The sequence below is a fragment of the Belonocnema kinseyi genome, chromosome 10, assembly GCF_010883055.1.
Source record: "Belonocnema kinseyi isolate 2016_QV_RU_SX_M_011 chromosome 10, B_treatae_v1, whole genome shotgun sequence".
In the NCBI taxonomy this organism is placed as follows: Eukaryota; Metazoa; Arthropoda; class Insecta; order Hymenoptera; family Cynipidae; genus Belonocnema; species Belonocnema kinseyi.
In genome coordinates this window covers 72,881,748-72,904,241 of record NC_046666.1, presented here as the reverse complement: position 1 = coordinate 72,904,241, position 22,494 = coordinate 72,881,748, and the positions used below count along the sequence as shown (strand labels likewise).

At 30.8% G+C, this 22,494-nt stretch overlaps 1 protein-coding gene across 1 annotated transcript in view; it reads right to left on the bottom strand.

The window, feature by feature from the left end:
- The window catches only part of LOC117182303 (cGMP-dependent protein kinase, isozyme 2 forms cD4/T1/T3A/T3B), a 174,130-nt gene extending 160,927 nt beyond the window's left edge, over window positions 1-13,203 (bottom strand). The window contains exon 1 of the mRNA XM_033375443.1: window positions 12,373-13,203. Coding sequence (XP_033231334.1) covers window positions 12,373-12,860 — 488 coding nt within the window. The 5' untranslated portion in view covers window positions 12,861-13,203. The remainder of the gene's footprint in view (window positions 1-12,372) is intronic.
- Window positions 13,204-22,494: the final 9,291 nt, after the last annotated feature.

Below are 22,494 nucleotides of genomic sequence, written 5' to 3'. Positions count from 1 at the left end.
AGTTTTGGGTTTTCTGGCTTTGGGGTGCATAAATGAAGAACATTTAGATTTCCATTAGACATTTCGGTTCCATTAATTTATCAAAAATCAATCACCGATATCCAGAATAAATTAGGCTGTCGTAAAAATCGAGAGAGAGAGGGGGGAGGGGGACACTATTCAGAGAGCGGGCTGTAGTATATTATTTACCTAGGAGTGAAACAGTATCTTTATTTTAGCGTGAATCTCTGTAACGAGGCGCTGGCGAGAGCAAAGCACGAGTCGAAACCGAGTTTTGCAAATACGCGAGGATACAAGGACGTTTCACTCCTTGGTACATACTATACTTTATGTAACAAAGGTATGATTTACAATTTTATTAAGTTTCACATTTGAGGTTAGATTGACGCGTTCATAATCGTACAGGGGCGATAACGAAGGTGCATAAGCATACGCATCTTCTACTCCGCACAACGCATGCGCATTCGCTGTCCAGTCCTCCTGTCGTATAAAGGGCTACTTTCAGAATTGAAAAGAAACTGAGAAAATGTGTAAATCATGCCTGCATTACATAAAGTTCTTTTATGAATAAGATAAAACTATGCAATTGTAAAATTTGAAATTATGTACGTATCCAAATTAAAAAAAATCTTTGAATGCATGCCATATTTCGCAAATTAAGAAATTAAAACTTTCAAATATAATAATTGTATTCACTTCTAGTTAAAATTTTTGAAATAATTGAAAATAGAATAGCTAGGACTACAACTAAAAAAAAAATCCTTCTCAAACGGCAGATAAAGCATTATCAGCATTTCTAGTTTTTCTAGAAAGTTTCTGAAATTTCCTGGTTTTATATTACGTTTCGAAGCTATCTCGACAATCCTGACCCGGCTCAAAAGGTTCAGAAAGCCTGCAAGATGAATCGGAATGAAAATGATTATATTGAGAACATCGTACAAATTTTTCCGATTCTAAGTGGTCTGGCTCTTTGAAATGGAATGCTTCCTATGTATCAACAATCAACATACGTGCCAAGATAGATATGTACCTACAGTGATCATCGAGGGTGTCATGTTATTATTCGGTCGGCAATGAACGCCCGTCTATGACTGCGGAATGTAAATCCCTTCAGCGATCCTCGCACGTATTAATGCATACATCCAAATGCATTGTGCGAATTCATACGTGGCTTGTCGAATAGATGGCTGTGCAACGTGCATACGTAAAACGCGGTCACTTATTAAAAAAGATTTACAAAAAAGATTGAAAAAAGATACAAATTTAACCAGCAATGTATAATCATTGCTCAATTTCTACGAAAATCATAGGAATTCAACCACCATAAATTACTATAAGATTAACAACTTTCAATACATGTATATATTGAAGCAGGTTTTTAAAGTACAAGAGCATGAAGCTTTAAAACTGTTTTTTATCAATCTTATATTCGATCACCAAATTTAGAATGATGAATAAAGAATAATTCTTATCTAATTCATTTTACCTAAATAAAAAAAGGCATAAAATTATAGACAATTTTGAAGGTTGTAATGTGAAAGTGTCAAGTTGGAAAATATCCAATTTGGGAGGTCCTATAAAGTGTTTGGGTTATGAAATTTCCCAGTTGAAAAGTTTCGAAATTGAAAGATTCTAAGGCGAAATTTGATCTTCAATTACATCGGTAAAATAAATGTTGAACTGGAAAAAATAAATAAATAATGAATTAATTTCGAAGAAGTTATTAAAATCCCATTTTCGAAAAGTGAGAATGAATTATGCAATTCCACAACCACATCGTTAATTTCATATAATGATATGCAATAATTAATTAGTGAAGTAATTAATTAGTAATGGAATAATTTTTAATAAAAGATTAATTTTATTAGTTGCTATTAATAAGGTGTAAATATTGGGATAAGTTAGTGGGGAAGTATTTGATATATTCGGGGAAAGTCAGAGCCCAAAATAAATATCCACATTCTAAAATGGGTTGTCCTTTCCTCATTGGCCTCAGGTTTTTTGTGACCCAGCCAGGCGAGTTTATCTGAATGCCGCCAATGAGGTGAAAAAAGAAATTTGAACAAAATAATAATTCAAATAAAATGAGCCAACAGTGATACGAAGGGGGGGAAATACTGTGGGGAATGTAACAAGTTTCTTGGCATTTGAACTATTGCTCTAATTAATCATTAATTGCGATGACGAATATCAATGAAAACTGAGAAAGAAAAATTTAAGATCATTCGTTTTCATAAAGATTAGAAACAAAATCTATGCCTTCCTACAGTTTGCTTTCGTTCACATTTAAAAATTATTTCAATGGATTTGTGCATTTGTTTCCCAAATGCACTTGCAAGAAAAATTAACGAACTTTGAATTTTAAAAACTTACTACAAACACATTAGACACTGGGCATTTTTAATACAACTTATTGTATACAATATATTACAAAAAATAATTAGTATTATATTTGTATTATCTAAATTGTCTTAAATATTAGATCGTCAAATTAAGCGACATACATGAAATTAAGAAAATCTTCTTTAAGGTTATTTTTATAGTTTATTATTTAATGTATAAGGTATAATGTTATTATTAAATTTGTGTTTATAAAATAATTTGCCTAATATTTTCTATTTAGAAATTTTTTTCAATAACAAACAAATCTACAAGCTGCACTATTATTTCTTATCACTGATTTCTTAAGCCAATATTGGTGATTTTATTTACAAATGTCCACATATTTATTTGTCTTTTTCGTTACACAATACATAATAAAAATTTCATTTCCAAGAATATCTCTGATTTTTATAGCTGATTAACTCTCCTGATACCACTTGACATTTTCCTTTACCCTGATTAGATCGGATAAAACCTAACTTTCACTTAATATCTCTCCTCTGTTTTCAAGAATGCTTATTTTTCTATAGAAAGTTGAAAATTTCAAATAAATCATGTGATATTAATCATTAAATTATAACCCAGAAAATATTTTATGCAACTTCAAATCCAAGAATTAATGTTTAAGTCTCAAAATATTTTATATATTTCAAATTTTTTCAAAATAGACAATTCGATTAAAATACATTTACTAATGTCAACATTTAGAGTTAGTAAGAAATACAATGATTAATTATTACTGGATTAGGAAAGCTACTCTTGTCAAGGAAAACCAATTAAGTAAGTTCAAGGGAAATTCTATTTTAGTTCTGAATTACATTATTTTGGCACAAACGGATTTGTGCTTCTCATTAAAATAGATATTTTCTTAGGTTCCTATTTCAAGATTACGCTTATTTTGACTGAAACTTATCTCCGTTCAATTATATTTGAGAAAATTTAACAACAAATTATTCAATGAGGAAAATCTCAACCTTGAAAACTTAAGTTTATGACAGAGTTTATATGACACTATTTAGGAAAAACTGATGTTATGTTATGAAAGAATTATTGACGAAAATATACCTTCTTCTTTATTGACTTCGATTTATAAATATGTAATTTGCTAGTGGGAATTTCCATATTGAAAATTTTACTTATAGGCGTCAGTTTTTACATGCAATTCACTGTAAAATTTAGATAAAAACTAACTTTTCTAGTTCTCTTGAGCCTGCACAAATTATTTTTACTAAAAATAAAAGACTATTTTTTCATTATGTTCGCAATTAATAAAAAATGGAAAATAATTGTTTGATTAAGAAATATTTGCATATAGAAAACTTCGAATCAGAATTTCAAAAACTAAAAAGTTGCATATTAGCCTCATAGTTTGAAATTTTAAGATGTGCAACTCTGAATCCTGAAAATCATTTATTGAATGAATAAGTGGATTAGACATTAGACTTGTTTTTCTTTTTGAGTTTAGACCTCAGCGAAAAGAAAAATCAAAGCCATAGTAAAATTTACATTAATTTCTCGCTGACTGTTAAAATTTCAATAATCAATAATCAAGCAACTATTGTTTTCGTTTCGAGTGAAAATAATTTTGTTCTATTAAACATGAAAATAGTTTTTGACATGATTCAAGATTGTCAGAAGCACATAGTCATCTGAATTGAATATTCCAAATGAAACACGACTCTCGCGTAGAGATTTTAGAATTTAACTCGTTTTCAAGAACACAAAAAATGATTAACTTTTAATTAAACCGAAATGTGAAAAACTGCATGCCTAATTATGTCAATGAAATTCAAATTTTGAATTTTTCTTTATTATAAACCATAGGGATTTGCAAAAACTTTTTTACGACACATGCATGATTTTCGCCCTTTTCGAAGCCTATGAAGCGGAGCTAAACCTCCACTTTTTACTCCCTAGGGAGTGAAAAGTGACGTAAGAGGAGAATAGTGAGAATTATACATCTATGAGCTCGCATTTTACAATAATTAACCCACTCGCCGCAAAAACTGTAAGGAAATTTTGGTTGGCGATAATAGAATTTTGCGGTAATTTATAGAAAGTTAGCACATAACTGATCGAATTACCGTAAATTACCGAAAATGTCCAGAAATTTACAGACATTTTTAAATTGAATTTTATGTAATTTATCTTAACTAACAATTAATGACCTGTCATATTGCAATATTTGACCAACAAATTTTCGGAAATTTATAAGGAAATTTTTATTGAATTTGGGGTAATTTATGGAAAGTTACCATATTTTCCTGTAAAATTAGCATAAATTTCCGCAAATTTATAGACATTTTTAAATTTCATTCTTTGTGCAATTTATTATATGTTACCACTAAAAGTTACCAATTCCTTTAAAATTACCGTGAATCGTGCTTCCTTTATTCGAAATCTAATTAGGGCTGAAATCATTGACTGTATTTCCAGAAATGTCTGAAATCATCAATCCTCAGTGCACAATATACTACTAAGCCTCGTATTTCTAAAATAATAATTTCATATATGAAACGATGTCATGAACTATAATATTCACTGGCAAAAATCCACACTAAAAATTATTTTTATTAAGGCTTATTTTGTTTGAAATTCCCTGTCATTTCCCGGTCAAGTTTCTCCAATTTTTCAGGTCAACTAAAAGTAACATTCGTAATTACCACAAGCTACAGAAAATTATTTTAATTCATGATGTTCATTCTAAACACTCTTAACACAACAGAGCAGAAAATTACAAAATAAATGAATTTTGAAACAAATAGTTCAATTTTCAACATGATGATTTTTCAACTAAAATGATGAATCTTCAATTGGAATAGTTGAATTTTCGAAAAAAAAATTAATTTCTACTAAAAAAGATAAAATGTCAATCAAAACTTAAATAATTAAATTTTCAGTTCAAAAAATGTATTTTAAACGAAAAAGAAGAATGTTCAATTAAAACTATGTAATATTTAGTTGGAATAAGTTAAATTTTCAGTTAAAAAAAATTATTTCCACAAAACAAAGAAACTTTCAAAGTTATAGTTACATTTTCAAACAAAGTGATGAATTTTCAACTAAAATTGTAAGTCTTTAACTGGAATAGTTGCATTTTAACCCTTAAACGGCCAAAACGCCACTACCGGTACACTGCTTTTCAAAGGCCAATAACTAAGACTATTCGACACTAGAAAAAATTGAGACACATATATTTTTATTGCTTAAGATCTCCTCTTTCCGACGGTGCCAATGAAATTCCTCAAAAAATTGATTTATTATCCCAAAATGCATTTTAAACAAAAAAAACGTGATTTTTCGTGCCTATTTTTTTTGTGAACCATTTACCAAAGCTTTTCGAGTCTGTAATTAACCTGGAATCTCATTAACTGGTGGAATAAATGTCTAAACTTTGAGAATCCATGGTTCAAAGATCGATTTTTCGTTTTAGTATTTTCAAAATGGCGTCTTAATGGAAAAATTTTTGTGAAAACATTCATGAATTTTTTTTACAATAAACGATGCGCTTTTCGGAAAAATCGTCAAGAATAAAAAGTTCTGGTAATCAGCCAAGGAATACGCCTGAATTTTTTCGAAGCGTTTTGAGCAAAATTTTGGATTTTGCATATGAACAATTTTTTCAAAATTCAAAATTTTTCTCAAAACGCTCCGGAAAAATTCAGGCGTATTCCTCGGCTGATTATAAGAACTTTTTATTCTTGACAAATTTTCCGAAAAGCGCATAGTTTTTCAATAAAAAATTTTCATAGTTCTAAGCATCGTGTAAGAGTAAAATGATTCACGAATATCTATCGTCCGTCTGCCGCAAACAAAGTTTACGTGGCCCAACTAAATTTTTTGAGGATATTCATTGGCACTGTAGGAAAGAGGAGATCTTAAGCAATAAAAATATATGTGTCTCAATTTTTTCTAGTGTCGAATAGTCTTAGTTATTGGCCGTTGAAAAGCAGTGTACCGGTAGTGGCGTTTTGGCCGTTTAAGGGTTAAAACAGAAAGATTAATTCTTAACCAAGAAGATTAGTCTCTGCCAAAAAATATGAATCTTCAACTAAAAAAGATCATTTTTCCACCAAAAATGAAATAAATACATTTTTAGTAAAAAATAGTTCAATTTTCGGCAAAAAAATTGCCAAGTGCAAATTGCCGGAGCTGAATATACGGCCCAGTGTTGGTGCAATTTTGGCAGCCAAAGGTCGGCTAAAGTTATTGGGCCAATGTCGGCATTTTAATCGGCCCAGTGTTGAGCCAGTGCTCGCAGCCTATATAGGCTATTTATATTTGCCGATCCTCCACCGATGCGTGGCCCAGAATCGGCACTTTATTGCGCCAAGTCTCACTTTTAGTACGGGGAACCATGTTTCACGAGGATCAGCCAAAGTCTGGCCCAGTGACGGCACATTAGTGGGCCAAGTCTCACTTTTACTGCGGCAAACCACGTTTTATTTAAATCGGCCCAATGTTGAGCCAGTGCTGGCAGCCTATATTGGCTATTTATATTTGTCGATCCTCCACCGACGCTTGGCCCATAATTGGCACTTTATTTCGCCAAGTCTCACTTTTAGCACTTAATAAACAAATCTTACACGAAACATATATAAAAATTTTATTGAAAAATTGTCAAACTTCACGATGAAATTTGTTAAGTTCTGTCATTAAAAATTTTTAATGTTTATGAAAAATTACATTTCCTGTCATTGCAAAAAGTTGTAAAGTAGGCTACAACTGAAAAAACGAAATATTACTTGAAGAAAAATTGTACTCGATTTAAATTATTCATTTAAAAATTATTGTATTGCTATTCCTGTTAACAGTTCAGGTATTTTACATTTACATTACGTCGAATAATAATAAATATTTAGAAAAAGAGAGCTTAAAATTTGATTCTTTAACTTTTCTGAACTGCACCTTATGAGGACGGCTTTTTCACAGAGTTTCGACTTGTAGGTTTAGCGCAGTGGTTAGCACTCCCGACTACTAGGCGATAGATTTAGGTATATAGATGTAGGTTCGATACCCCGTAGCGGTAGAAATTTTATTTGTAATATAATGTTCAAAATGTTATATATGTATATTCAATCTAAACAAGACAATTAATATTTATATTCAAAGTAATCGCAATCAATTAATATTTATTTTTTAAATACCTTTTTTGTCATATCCTTAGATCTTAGACTATAGCAGTGTTGATGCCCAATGTTGGGCTGACAATGGCAGCCAAGTCAAGGCCATAGTTATCAATCCAGCAATGGCGCGACGATGGCAGCTAGGTTTGGTCCAATACTGGTACCCAGTGTTGGGCCAACAATGGCTGCCAAGTGCAGGCCATAGTTATTCCGTCATTGACGCGATAATGGCAGCCGAGCTTCGGCAATATTTTTGCCGACTATGGGCCAAGGTTGGGCCGTATGTCACTTCGCACTTGGGTTCCTTCTTATCCAAAGAAAAAACTAGTTTTCAATCAAACAGCTCATATTTCAACCAAAGAAATTAATTTTTTATTAAAATGATGAATTTTCAACCAAGTAATTTAATTCCCAGCCTAAAAGATTAATTTTCCATTAAATTTGTAAATATATAATTGTAATACTTGAACTTTTAACCAAAAAGAAGAATTTTTATACATGAAGATTAGCTTGTAAAGAACAAAACAAAATTTTACAAAGAAATCGATTTCTAACAAAATATGTGGATTTTCAACAAAATAGTTAAATTTTCAATTAAAAAAGACAATTTTTCATCCAAATTGTTGATTTTCAACCAAACTGACGATTAACTAAAACGATGAATCTTTAACTGGAATAGTTGAATTTTATGCCAAAAGAAGAATTTTCCACCATAAAGATTAATTTTCTGCAAAAAAAGGCGAATTTTTCACAAATTACAAAAATTTTCAAACTAGTTTAACTTTTTAATGAATAAAAAAAATTAAATAATAAATTTGATTTAATTAGATTAATCTAAAATAATCTGAAAAACCTGCGACTCTAGATAAAGTCGAAATCTCTTTTCTAAATTGACCAAAATCATTTAAATATTGAACAATTTTATTTAACTGCGATCAGAAGTAAATTCTCGGCGGTTTAATTAAATTCCCGGTTATTTCCCAGTTTTTCCCAGTCAATAAAGTTCCCGGTCATTTCCAGGCCAAGACGACACCATGATCGTGCATAAATTAAAAGCGCAGTCCCCTAGTCCAAATGGCTAAATCTGAAAGACACCGGAAATAGACTAAAACAATTTGAACTAGGATTATTTAATATTTATTTAATATTTATAATATTTAATTATATAATTATTAATAATTAATTATAATTTATATTATAATATTTATTTAATATTATCTAATATTATTTAATCATTGAATCTATTAACTTAAATTTATGTAGTTTTTATGGCATATTGAACACTTTAGTACCAAATATAAGGATTTTAATATACAAACTTCACAGCCCAAAATTCCTTCGAAAGAGGGGAAATAAGATGATTTTCCACGAAAATAGAAGAATTAATTCTTCAAATAAAATTATTGTAGTTAACATATTGCTAAGATTTCAAGTCGAAATACACTGCACTTTCCACAAAAAATATCATTTTCTACCAAAAGAAATGAAATTTCCAATGAAAAAGTGAATTTTAAACCAAGAAAAATGATTCTGAACTTCTAAGGGAAAGAGATGAATTGTCAACAAAAAAGTAAACTTTTTAACTAACTAGTTGAATTTTTAACTTTAAAAGATAAAATTTAAAGAAAATGGTCGAATTTTCAATCAAAAAAATATTAAACTTCAACTAGAAACATGTTCAAGCCAAATATTTTGATGAATTTTTTTAGAAAACCGTTAAAGTGTCAACAAAGAAAGATGACTTGGATAAAAGAAGACGACTTTTTTGACAAAATAGTTATAGATAATATTTAACCTTAAACATAGTAAACGTATTAATTAAAAATAATTAACTTTAAAAAAAAACAGACAAATTTTCAACAACAAAACAAATCATGTTTAATAAGAAAAGAAGAATTTTATCTCCATAGAGGCGAATTTCCAACTGAATAGTTGAATTTTAGAACAAGGAATAGAGGTTTTTAACAAAATAGTTAAAATTTCAACATAATAATTAAATTTTTAACCAAAAGAGATGAATGCTGAACCGAAAATTTAATATCAGACTTTTCAATTAAAAGTAACTATAATTCAACAAAAAATAGATGGATTTTTTAATTGGATTCTATTGATTTAGTTTACATTTAAACGCAAAGAGAAAAACTGGAAGTTTCGTGAAAATATAAGGAAAAAGAAGAATCCATTTAAAAGGGATGGAAAAGAGGCGAATAGGGAAAGTGTGTTGAGTATGCATATAAATTTTGAAAGTTACAAAACATTAAAAGCGAGATTTATTTGAGATACATTTTTTTGTGAACCACGGATTAATAATGACATTATTCGAGCCCTGAATATTAAAACCATGTCTAACTCATTTTTTTCCTTCAGAAAATGGATTTTTTTCGCTTTATTCTCCATTAATAATACACATAGTTTATAATTTGGAAATTTTCATTTTACAAAGCTTTCTCCATTGCGAAGCAAAATATAAATAAAAGTTGTTATTAAACAAATACAGTTAACTGCAATTTAATATGGATAGAGTCTCAATTGACCACTAGCAGTTAATTATTTACAAACAAGTGCGATTGATAAAGGCAGAAAAACACGATTAATAGTGCTCTTGCATTACGGTAACCGCGGTGATAGTCACCGATACGGTTCGACGTAACGACGTACTTAGAGAATCGTAATTCGTAATCAGTACCTCGTGACCCTACCTTGCCTGAGAAACAAAAAGCACGTGCTCGCGAGGCGAGTGTATCGTGCCACCACTATTATCGCCTACCTACATTTCTTGGGAAAGATCTACTCTAAAAATACATCCGTCAAAGGCCGCGTTTCTCGAGACACAAATGTCGATTGCAGAGAGATCAGAGAGGAAACTTTTTGTATTTTTCGGAGATGCCTTAAAACCATTTTAAAACACGTGTGTGCGAGGAATCAAAATAAAAAGAGAGTTAAGAGAGAGGATGTAGTCAATTTAAAGAAAATGGTATCATTAGATTTAAATTGTATCATCATCCCGGATGGAAATAATAATCAAATAAAATAAAATAAAAATTTTCTGTAAACCTAACCCAAATTCCCTAATTGTAGACAGTTCGAAAACCAAATAATAGATTTTAAATGTTTTCATTTTCAGAATATACCATTTTTAAGCATTGGCTAATCTTACGGAATATTCCGTAAAATTAAACGTTCAAGCATAAATCTGGCGCTAGTATTATGAAAATTTCAGTAATCCGAACGAGCTCGAAATGGGTTAGGTGTATGTAAAATTCCGTAATATTAAAAGAAAAGAGAGGTTTCGGGAGATTAATTCACGGCACATCTAGTTGATTTTATCACGCTATAGAGCGAGAACTAAGGTCTGGGAACCCTTGCTTTTAAAGCATAGGTCTCAAAGTTTCCGTGAATTAATCTCTTGAAATTTATCTCTGTGTAGACAGTTCGAAAATTTGAAGACTTTAGTTGTGACTGGTCCTGGAATATTTAATTTTTAGATTAAAAGTTATCGAAACGTTTTAATTAAAATCTTTCAAAATAGGATGCTTAAAAATTTCACAGTTGATAAAAACGCTGGAGAAAATTTTCAAAATATAGAGCTTTCGCCATTTTAAAGTGCAGCACAAATTTTTTTAATGGAAAATTTGTCAGTATGGAATCATTATAATTTGATGTACTTACAGTTTTAAATTGTTTTCCTTTTAAAATACTAGCTAAATTTGAAGAACTTAAATTTAAAGTATTCGATTGAAATTCCTTGCAATTAAAAATTTGTTGTATTTAAAATAATTCAATGATTTAACTCAAATCTCATTGGACTGTAGGTTTTTTGATAGATTTTGAATCGGAGTAGTTTCCTAATTGTTTTGTAACAAGAAAGTATGCGCGTGAGCATAATAAAAATGGTATCATACAATTTATTTGATAAAAATAAATTAATTTTCATAATAATCGCTTTAGGGCTGTATGTTATTGATGTAAAAATAAGAATATGATTTCATTCAAATTGATTATTTGGCTCGCTAGCTCATCTTTTCAATAAAAAATCAAGAAGAAATTTAACCTAAAAAGTGGACTTTCTAAAAACCGCTCGATGAAAGATTTTGGTTCTTGTTCAAAAATACTCAGTAAACTGCTCAAATTCAATGTCCTTTTTTGTAAAAACTGAATTTTGATCGAATTGTAATAGAGCAATTTTGAAAGGTTTTTTTTTCTGAACATTTTGAAACGCCAGATGTCACCCAGTGACAGAAAAACAAAAAGATGCAACCAAGACGAGTGAAATCATATAAAGAAGAATAAAACAATCGAATATTACTATATGGTATATGATTAATGATAATTCATTTCGTACGTTTAAACTGCTTTCGCCTAATATAACCTATAATAACATGAAATAAATAAGGAAATGGGACTGACCCCGCACTCTCAATGGGAAAAATTAAAATTTATTTTTAAAATTAACTAAGATTTCATCACAATGGCATCTCTATTATATATCTAGAAGTATCAATTTAATCTCCGATTGCGCCTAATTAATAATAACGATAATATCTCTCAGGGTCTTTGACGTCTAACTTGTTTTCGGAACGAATTGACTGTCACGTGGAAAAACAGCTGAAATAAACCTAACCTATCTTCCGTACTTTTCCTCAATTGTCAAGCTTTTCAACATTTCTCATAATACCTTTCAAGCCCTTCTATTTATTTTCCCTTTTCCCACCACAATCCCAACAAGAACGATAATCGCAATAAATACAAACTTTAATATAAGAAAAAACAATAATAAGAAGAAAGCAAGAGCAAAACATATTCTAAAAATAACACAGCTCTCTAGTAAGAGTCAAAGGGAGTTAAAAAGTCACGTGGCACCAACCTGTCGCTCTTTTGAACAACCACCAGAGGCGCGAGGACCTGGAGAGGCGGTTCCGCGGAGATGCCCTGCGCCCTTTGTTTCCTGGGGCGGGGTTTCGTCGGCGTGAGTGGCGATTTGAATGGCAGTACACTGAGAAACTTGTCAAGGTGGCTGCGCAGGTCCTGGATTTCAGAGTCGCGCCGTCGCAGCTGCTCCTCTAGGTCTGCGATTCGCTCGTCCTTGACGCGCAGAAGCTCCTGGAGTTCCCTCAGGGTGCCCATGGCAGCGACAGTTTGCTGGGGTGCCAGGGTCGCCGGTGCCGTGGTACCAGGAAGGGCACCACTTTGTTCAGGCCGGACGACCGTGGTGGTACCGGTCGTATTTCCCAGCTGCGAAGCGTCCTCCTCGTCGGCGAGCCGTTGCTGCGTCGACGAGAAACACAAGGAGTCGAAGCACACGCGCATAGACACGCAGGCGTCGGTGATCAGCCGGCATTCGCCACGGTCCATTCACCAGGCCGTCGGGAACGATCAGAAAAATGATCGACCGAGAGAATCGCCGGGACCAGGGATCAACCTGGACCTGGTGGCCGTGTTGCAAGAGAGGGAACTTGTTGATTTGTAGATTTTGAGATTAGACTGACGAGATAGAGACGAGCGGACGGTCCAACTCGTCAACCCACGACGCAAACACGAGTGAAATTATAATTATAAGGGACGACACCGTCACACCGGAGTAAATTTTACGCGAACACTCGACGAACGATGTCGAAGAGACATACGAAGTGGCCACGAGCACCACTTCCAAGTGGTTTGCGAAAAACACATTGGAACGTGGCGGGATGAAGTTTCCGCGACGGATTGTGGGTTTGTTGTGGGTATAGGGAAGGGGCACGAGTATGCAGTGTGCAAAAGAGACGAGTGGCGGCGCTAGGTGACGGAGATGTGTTGGCATGACTGGAGAGATACAGTATAGCAGAGCTACCAATTAGGTATTTTCACTTAATAGTTAATAATCATTTAGAAAAAAATCCATTTGTTTTCCTCACGACCGGACAGAAAGTGCAAAAGCAAACAATTTATTCACCTTTTCAGAATAAAAAATATATACCAAGTTAATCTAGTCATTAGTCTATTTGTGTAGAATACAAAAAAGTGACGTTAATTTAAGGATTAGAAAATTAGGCTAGACAATTGTGATATTCTCCTCAAATTTTCTTCATTGACAATTCATGTGAGACAAATCGTAAGTCTTCAATTAATGTCAATTTTTATATTCTGCTCAAATAGATTATTGACTAGATTCATTTTGTACATATTTTTGTCCTGATAATTACGAATAATTTTAATGGATTGTGTTTTTGCTACAGAATTGCCGAGGGAAAAACCAACCGATTTTTTTTAAAACGAGTAGTAAGTGAAAATACTTAATCACCATGCGCTTGATGTTTTGAACTTTCAAATGATAGAATTATAAGGCATATTTTAAATTTCAATTGGAACTATATTTATAGGTAAAATAGAAATGAGGAGAAATATTCTGTTCATTTGAACGATCTACCTTATTTTTTTAATATCATCGTAAAACATAATTTTTTCACTATAAGTGAATTTGGAAATTAATTCATGTTTTTCAAGAACTGTTTAAAAATATAATATTATTATTATGTATTACACAGATATTTCAAAAATAAATTTTTTTCCCATGCATTTGGTGCTATTGAACGTCCGAATGATTCATGGTTATTTGAAAATAGCAAGCACATTATTATTAATTACCCGTGAAATAAAAACAAAGACTTATAACTTTACAATAACAACAAAAACAGATCTTTTAAGTTTGTTGAAATTTACTGAATTTATAGACAATTTTGAAGATGGGACTAGTTTTTAGTTTTTCGCGAAGAGTATGCAGTGGTGTAGTAGAGGCCTGGCGAGCCCTGGCGCCAACAGGATACTACACCAAACTCAGGCTTTCAGTCAAGTATCGGGGGTTGCCTTCAAATGGCCTTGGACTTATTTCGGGAGGGCAGAAACGTAAAGAGTGAGGGTTGCCTGACTCGTTTCCCTACTCCCCTGAGAAACTGCGTGAGCCAGCAGTTCTAGGAAGGCTGAGAACGGGGTGGCTGAAAGCGAGATTTTGGTGTGTTTAAAAGGGTTAGCAATGCCAGACCCCTTTCTTGATGGACTGGATTATAGATTATGATATTAGGATTCAAATCGTGCAGATAATGTATGTTTAAATCACAGAATTATTTGCCACTCAAATATGTTGTGTTTAAAAAGGAATGAGATAACACGTATCTTGCCGATTTGTTAAAAAAAGATTTTTACAAACTTGTGTGTATTCGAATTTTAAAATTGAATATGCGCATTATCAAAAAATTAATATCAAATATTCAATTTCAATTTATTTAAAATGCCGCCCTTTTTTCTCTGGGATTTTATCTGGATTCACCCTCATTTAATATTATGTATATTATATTTTTTATTATATGTTTATTACATCGTTTTCATTATAGCCACGGACTAAGATGAAACTGATAAGATGAGGATAGGATGATGTATTATTATTATATTAGTATATTGTACATAAAGTGAAATTTGTCATATCACATGATCAAAAAGTAAAAACGGAGGTTCAATTTTGGATTGAAGAAGTAAAAATGAACCTTAGGAGGTATGATTTGGTTGTCAAAAATGATTATTTAAATTTAAATAATCCAATGAAAACATTGAAAATGAGTAATTTTTCACCGGTTGTAAAAAGACAACTTTGATTAATATTTTACAATAAAGTTACGTTTGCTCATTTCAAACACAAATTTTTATTCTGCTGAATACTTGTGGCTTTGATTGAATAATACAATTTTACATTAATACATCTTTTGTGAGTTTTATTATGCACATAAATATGATATTCATTGTCACTGCCCTTCAACTGAAACTGAATTCTTAAATATTTGTGTAAATTTAGCAACTTTCTTTTCTTCAAGCTATTCAAATTAATCAATCGGCATTGAGGGAAAGCGACAACAACGCTGTCGATATTTTCGTGGCACACCTATTTTTTAGAGAAGGATCTTTGAATCTTAGAATAAAATAATAACGATAACTAATAGTTTCCGTTTCTCCTATCCTTACATTTCGTGCCCTTGAATGTAGAAATAAAACACTTCAGCGAAAATTATTCCAAATTGTATAACCACACCAAAAACATCTAAAATTAAAAAAATTCCACTGAGAAAAAGTAAGTAAGTAAGTAATTAGACCAAAAATACTACCCGTAAGCTTTAAAAGCTACCCTTTGTAGAGGTTAAAATATTATATTTATTTATTTATCTCGTACAGTCATTTAAGTATAAACAAATACAAAGAATGGAGCATAAAATCATCAAAATTCAAAACATACCATTTTAACCTCTATAAAGCGTAGTTTTTGAAGCCAAAGGGTTAAAATCATTTTTTTTAAAAAGAGAAAAATATTCATTCATTTGTTCACTATTATAAAACATGTTTAGGGGGTGCGTCTTAAAAAATTGAATTCTTTTAGGACACCCTACTTTGGATGCATTTCATCACTAAAAATGATACATTTTTTATGTTTGCTGAATATGCTAAATCCAGATTACCAAATATCAAAAAATATATAAATGCAAAATTTGGTTTTTTGTTCAGATGTTCTATTGATTCCAAAAGGTTTGATGCAAATCAGTGAATAATTGGCTGAAATGTTCAATACTTGTACGCTAGCTAGCGAGCGCTCTTTGAAGAAAAGATATTCGCGTTTGTTTACTTGGAGTACGATTTTTAAATTCAAAGTCGTGACAGTTAAACAATTTAAAATTAAAAACATTGAAGATTAAAATACATCATTCAAATTTAGGATTTATCAATATTATAAATTAGTAACGTATCAAACTGAAAACGTTCTAAATCGAATTATTTCAAATTAAAATATTAAATATTGCAGAATTGATCTTTTTTATCTTTTAAACTGTTTGAATTTTAAGTTTTTCGATTAAAAAATACATGTTACAAAATTTCAATAGGTATGCATTATTATGCGATTTTAAAATAAAAGAGAGTCCTAAATTAAAAAATATTGAACTGCATCCTTGAAAATCATATTCTTTTTTTACAAATATTTAGAATGAGTCACATTTTTTTTATTTACACAAGGAGGAGAATCTCAAACGTATAATTCTTCAAATAATTAAAAGAATTAATACTTAAAATTTATTAATAATATTTCAAGTTGTAATATACAGAGATTCTAGACGATATTAAAAGATTACACAGTTTTTCTAAAGAATTCGAATCAAAATTTTTAAAAAAGTATTAAAAATTACATTGAATAAGAAGAAATATTAAAAAGGAGCAATTATGTATTTAGTTTCCATTTTTGAACTCGCTTCAGTTAAATTTAAACAAAACACGAACTCTGGTGCAGTATTTTAGAATGTACCGTTTTCCTCCAACGATGCAGTAGGGAACTATAGTATGAATTACTTATAATTTTAAGAAATAAATTAAATCAGCTCTAAAATACTGCAAAATTTTACATCACATTTATCGAATAAGAATTAGTTCCTTTTTTCACAATAACAATATTTCAAGTTAAATTTAAAAAAGTAAATCATATTCAATTACATGTTTAATAATTATTTACATACATAGATTTAAACATGATTTTTTTAAGGTATATATCCTTTCTTTTAAAAAAATGTTTAAATATATATTTGAAAATTCAATTTACTTATACTGATAAGGGAGGTAGTCGTCATATCGACCCGGTATGAGATTTCAGAATACAACATAGATGTCTCTACAGTTCTTTTTTTTTATAATCATGATTAAATTTTCTATAGCAGGGTCAATTTTAGGATGATTATAGATCTACAGACTTTACTTCTACTTCTTTCCGCCTCTTTTGTAAAGAAGGTTTTAAAAAAATGTAAAACAAATATTAACTAATTGGAAAAAAATTCTAAGTTTCACCTTTATGAAAAATTGTAAATGTTCAGAAAAAACTACACTTATGTAAATCTTAAACATTGTAAAATGGTACAAAATACCTAAAAACCAAACCTTACACAAAAGTTACACAAATTTTGTGATTATAAAATTGTCAAAAATCACGATTAAATTTCGAAGTTACGCCATTAAACATTTTTAATGTTCATAAAAAATTACATTTCTTGTTATTGTAAAAAGTAGTAAAGTAATATACAACGGGAAAAAACAAAATTTTACACGAAGAAAAATTGTAATCGATTTAAATCATTTCTTTAAAAATTATTTCATGGACATTCCTGTTAACAGTTCGTATATTTCACATTTACATAGCGTCGTATAATAATAAATATTTAATTAAAAAATCAGATTTTAAAATTGGGTGTTTTAATTTTTTGAGCTGTAGCTTATGATGAGAAGTTAAAAATTGTATTTATAATATATTGTTTAAAAATGTAATATATACATTCACTCTAAACAGGACCATTAATATTTAAACTAAATACTCACAAATAATTAATTTTTTTTTAATACCTTTTTCGTCATATCGTTCAAGTACAGCAGTAGTGGGTGTGAAAATTAACCAAAATGTTTGAATGAAATTTCAATTATTGAAATTATAAATGATATTAGGACGATATGCAGTCGTATGCTGATGAATAGATTAAGTAGATGCGTCCATTATGAATTTCCTATTGGAGCAGTACTGCGCCAGTATCGATATTCAATGCTGGGCCAGAACTGGAAGAATCTGGAATATTTTAGGACCATTCTTCTAATTTTGCAGGATTTCATTTTTGTAGAAAAACTGATTTAAATAAAATGGTATTTAGAAAATTGAGAGATTTTAAATAGATGCAAAAAATATTTATATCTTAAGAAGATTTAAAAAAAGCACACATAAAGTAAATTTTTAAAGATTTCGAAAAAATAAGCGTTTATGAATTCTAAAAGATTTAAAGAAAATACAAAAAATGTCTTAAGATTAATGGAAAAATTTCAAATGATTTATATCATTTTCTAAAATTTCGAACAAATGTGCAAGACGTAAAAACAAAATTGAATACAACATTTTAGAAATAATTCGAATAAATGTAAGAGATATTTAAAAGTTTAAAGCAGATTGACGAATAATTTGAAACTTGAAAGGACTAAAAATGATTTTCGACCAAATGTAGATTTTTTAGGATTTTTAAGAAAAAGTTAAGAAACTTTTTAAGAATTTTGAAAGGTTTCAAGTAAATAAAATTTGTTAAACATTTCTGGAAAATGAATGTGTAAACAAATTATAAAATTATATTTTAAATGGTATAAAAAAACTTCTAACATAATTTAAAATTGGAAAAGATATGAATAAATTGCAAAAAAATACTGTGAAAGGAGTTTGAAAGGATGGAAACGTAATGTCCCATGCGCTTTTTATTATAAATTGCTCACGATTTATTTGTTATTTCTTATTTTTACTCTTCACATTATTTCGCTCGAAAGTTTGACGCGACCGCTCGTCTGTCGGGTCTCACGCTTTGCGTTTGACATTGTATTTACGTCGCGCTAAAACTATGCAAAACTGTAAATCTCTACTTTTTTGTAAATTGTTAAATTAAAAAAAAATTTTAGATTAAAAATAAGAATTATTTACTCCATGTCAATATTCACGCTTCCCGCTCGGTTTAAAAAATATTTATTTACGTAATTTTCCAATAGATTATATAAATTTATTATTTTTATGTATTTTTTTAATGATTAAAATGAAAATTACGTGTTCTGTCAAAAATGGCAAATAATAAATTTGTAAATTTTTGCTAAAAGGAAAGCCCTAGTGGAAAAATCTTTTTGCAGTTTAATGTCGAATCTGGCTAAGATCGGGCGTTGTCTAGACCTAGACCGTCCAGTCCGAACAGTCTATAATCTGACCCAGATTAGAATATTAGTCATATTCGGTAGTTTAGTTAGCGCGCGCAGTTTATACTCAGACACTTACAATTCGATTCTCAGTGATCCCGAATTTTCTGCGAATTCGTTTTGCTATCGTTATATTAAATATATAAATCAGGGTATCTTAAAAATTATCAATATATTTTAAAAGAACAGAAAATATTTTTTAGTCCCTCATTTATTATTAAGTATTTATATATTATTTGAGATGACGGATGTAACAACTCGGCAAGCGCTCGAAACCGCGTAGAATTATTGTCCAGTCGGGAAAATCTATAGATGAAAAAAAAGTGTTCGAAACGTAAAACAGAATATAAAACAAAATATGCCGCGCGACCTACGATATTCACGACGTTGAAGTTTACCACAGATATCGATTTCAAAGTTGTGTAATCAATTTAAAAAAAACTAAGATTCATAGTAAAAAAGTAAAAACACCTCTGGATTCGTTTCGGAAATATCTCGGTGTGCATTTTTTTTGTTTAAACAATTTGTTAAACAATTATGACATTTGTTATCTTTCTGCAGTTTTTATAAACAGGAATGCATTGGTGCACTTGGTTTTTTGATCCGATGCAAACTTTGTTTATAACAATTGCAGAAAGATAACAAATGGCGTAATTGTTTAACAAATTGTTCCAACAAAAAAACAAAAAATGCACACCGAGCTATTTTCGAGACAAATCCAGAGGTTTTTTTACTTTCTTGACATGACTCTTAGTTTTTTACTTTGAAATCCATATCTACAGACACGGAGCAAAATTGCGCCGAACAACAAATGCTCTAATTGTTTAAAAAATCGGTTTACAAAAAACAAAAAAATGCACATCTAGATATTTTCGTGAGTAATGCAATTGTGTGCTTGGTTTTTCGGTCTGATGCATACTTTGTTAATAACAATTGCAGAAAGATAACAAATGGCGTAGTTGTTTAACAAATTGTTTAAACAAAAAAAAAGGTTCACCGAGATATTTCCGAGACGAATCCAGAAGCATTTTTACTTTCTTTATATGGCTTAGTTTTTTTAAAATTAATTACACAACTTTGAAATCCCTATCTGTGGCTAACTTTAACGTCGTGAATGTCATACGTCGCGCGGCATGGAGCGCGGAACGTCAATACGAAAACACGCACAAGTTTTGATGATATGCGAGTTCCCTCATTTTTTTTACCAAAACCTTCGTAATTAAACGAGCTATCGTAATTAGTCAAATAAAGCATTAAAATCGATTGAGAAGTTAGCACGAATTCTATTTGTTTATAAAAATTGTTGCTAAAGTCATCAATAATTATGCAACAATGGTAAAATGATTTTTATTTTATAGAATGAACATATTTAACGGAACATGCCAAAATTATGGCGATTGTTTGTACCGATCGGGAGAAAAAAATTAATTAAGAGGACAATGCTAAAAAAGTTAAATAACAATAACGGCTCAAAAAATGAAAATTTTGAAAAAATGTTTTAGGGCCATTTTATTCATGTGGAACTCTAACTTATCACGCATTCCCGAAGAAAAATCACAACCCATAAAAAAGTGGGCCACTTGACAAATTTTGACACATTAGGAAGTTATCATTTGATTACAAGTGACTAGTACAAACTGTTAAAGGAAAGAAAGTTGAAAATTAGTTAAATATTATTTCAATTAGTTTCCTTATTAACAATTATTTAGTCTAATATAGCAATGCGAACAGTTGCTTTGACAGCTGTTTAGGTGGCTGACAGCGCGGTTTAGCACTTCACAACCAAATGATACCAGATCATGCTCCAAATGATACTCTTTCCCCTAGATGCCCAGATGTGCATCTACGTTCAGAGGAATACATTTGGGATTTGAAAATTGTTTCAAATGCTCTTTGGGAGCATTTGTTTTCTAATAAATACAGTAACTATATTTTAAATAAGTCTCCTGAGTGAGACAGCAGTAACTGCGTGGAAGTAATTAATTTAGAATGTAATTACTGTTTTCTTATGAAAAAAGAATATTGTATGTAAGGGGCTGTCCATAAACTAAGGTAACAACTTTAGGCAATCCCCCCACCCCCTAACCCAAAAAGTAACGTAGCCCAATAACTGTACAAACACACAAGACAGAGAGATGTGTATCACGAAAATAGGATAATAGTGGACAACACTCTTTCAAGTAAAATTAATGTAAATACCATATTGAGTGCAATATGAAACACTTTAAATTCGTAAGATTTTAAGTCGAAATTTATATTGCATTTTCAAGCGTTTGAAGATAATTGAGCCCGTGCTCACTGAGACTTCTATTACAGTGAAACTCTTTTATAGCGCCGATTACGGGGCTGACGGTTAGTGTGAACTAACTCATTGCAGCCCGCTCCGTTTTTGTTTGTTCACGCCTGGCTGCTCGCCTGAGTGACAACCGCAAACCCTGCGGCCCCCGCGCAGTTTCTGTTATACATACCTACGGTGCGGCGTAAATTCTCGGAAAGGCTATAGAAGGGAGGGCTATTGAAGTGTTTCACTGTACTTACAAATATTCGCATAATACAGATTAGGAAATATACAAAGATAAATAATTAATGAAAAATATGTCTACTTCAAGTTTGAAACAGAGTTATAGAAACAGAGTTATAGAAACAGAGTTTCGGTTAGACTGGTTAATTAGATAGAATATTATTTTAGAGGCCTGATACCAGTGTTTTTTTGATTTTTTCAATTAATTTCGCGTAATAAAAATTGATTATGATATAGTAGTTCTACTACTTATCAACCGTACAATACAGAGACCTCTGTCGTACAAAGATCAAAAAACCACTGGTATCAGGCCTCTAAAATAATATTCTATAATGTCTACTTACGTTTACTTGTATTCAGTTTTTGTTTGTTTTTTCACTCACTATTAAACTAAAAAGCGCATTCTGTCAAGTGAAAAAATAGTGATGAGATATCGATATCGAAATTATGACAAAATGTCGATATTATCTTTGATATATCGGTTTGTAAATATCGATATATTGGACTCTGAATATCGATATTCTCGATATTTCGATATCGATATCCCATCACTATTTGAAATAAAATCAAGAGATTGGGATTTTAATATTTCCAGATTTCGATTATGGGGCTGGCGATTCTCATGATCTGAATACTTCGCGCGCCTCTTTATATACGTATATATTGAGGTTATGTTATTCCAAGTACAAAATATAAATTATATAA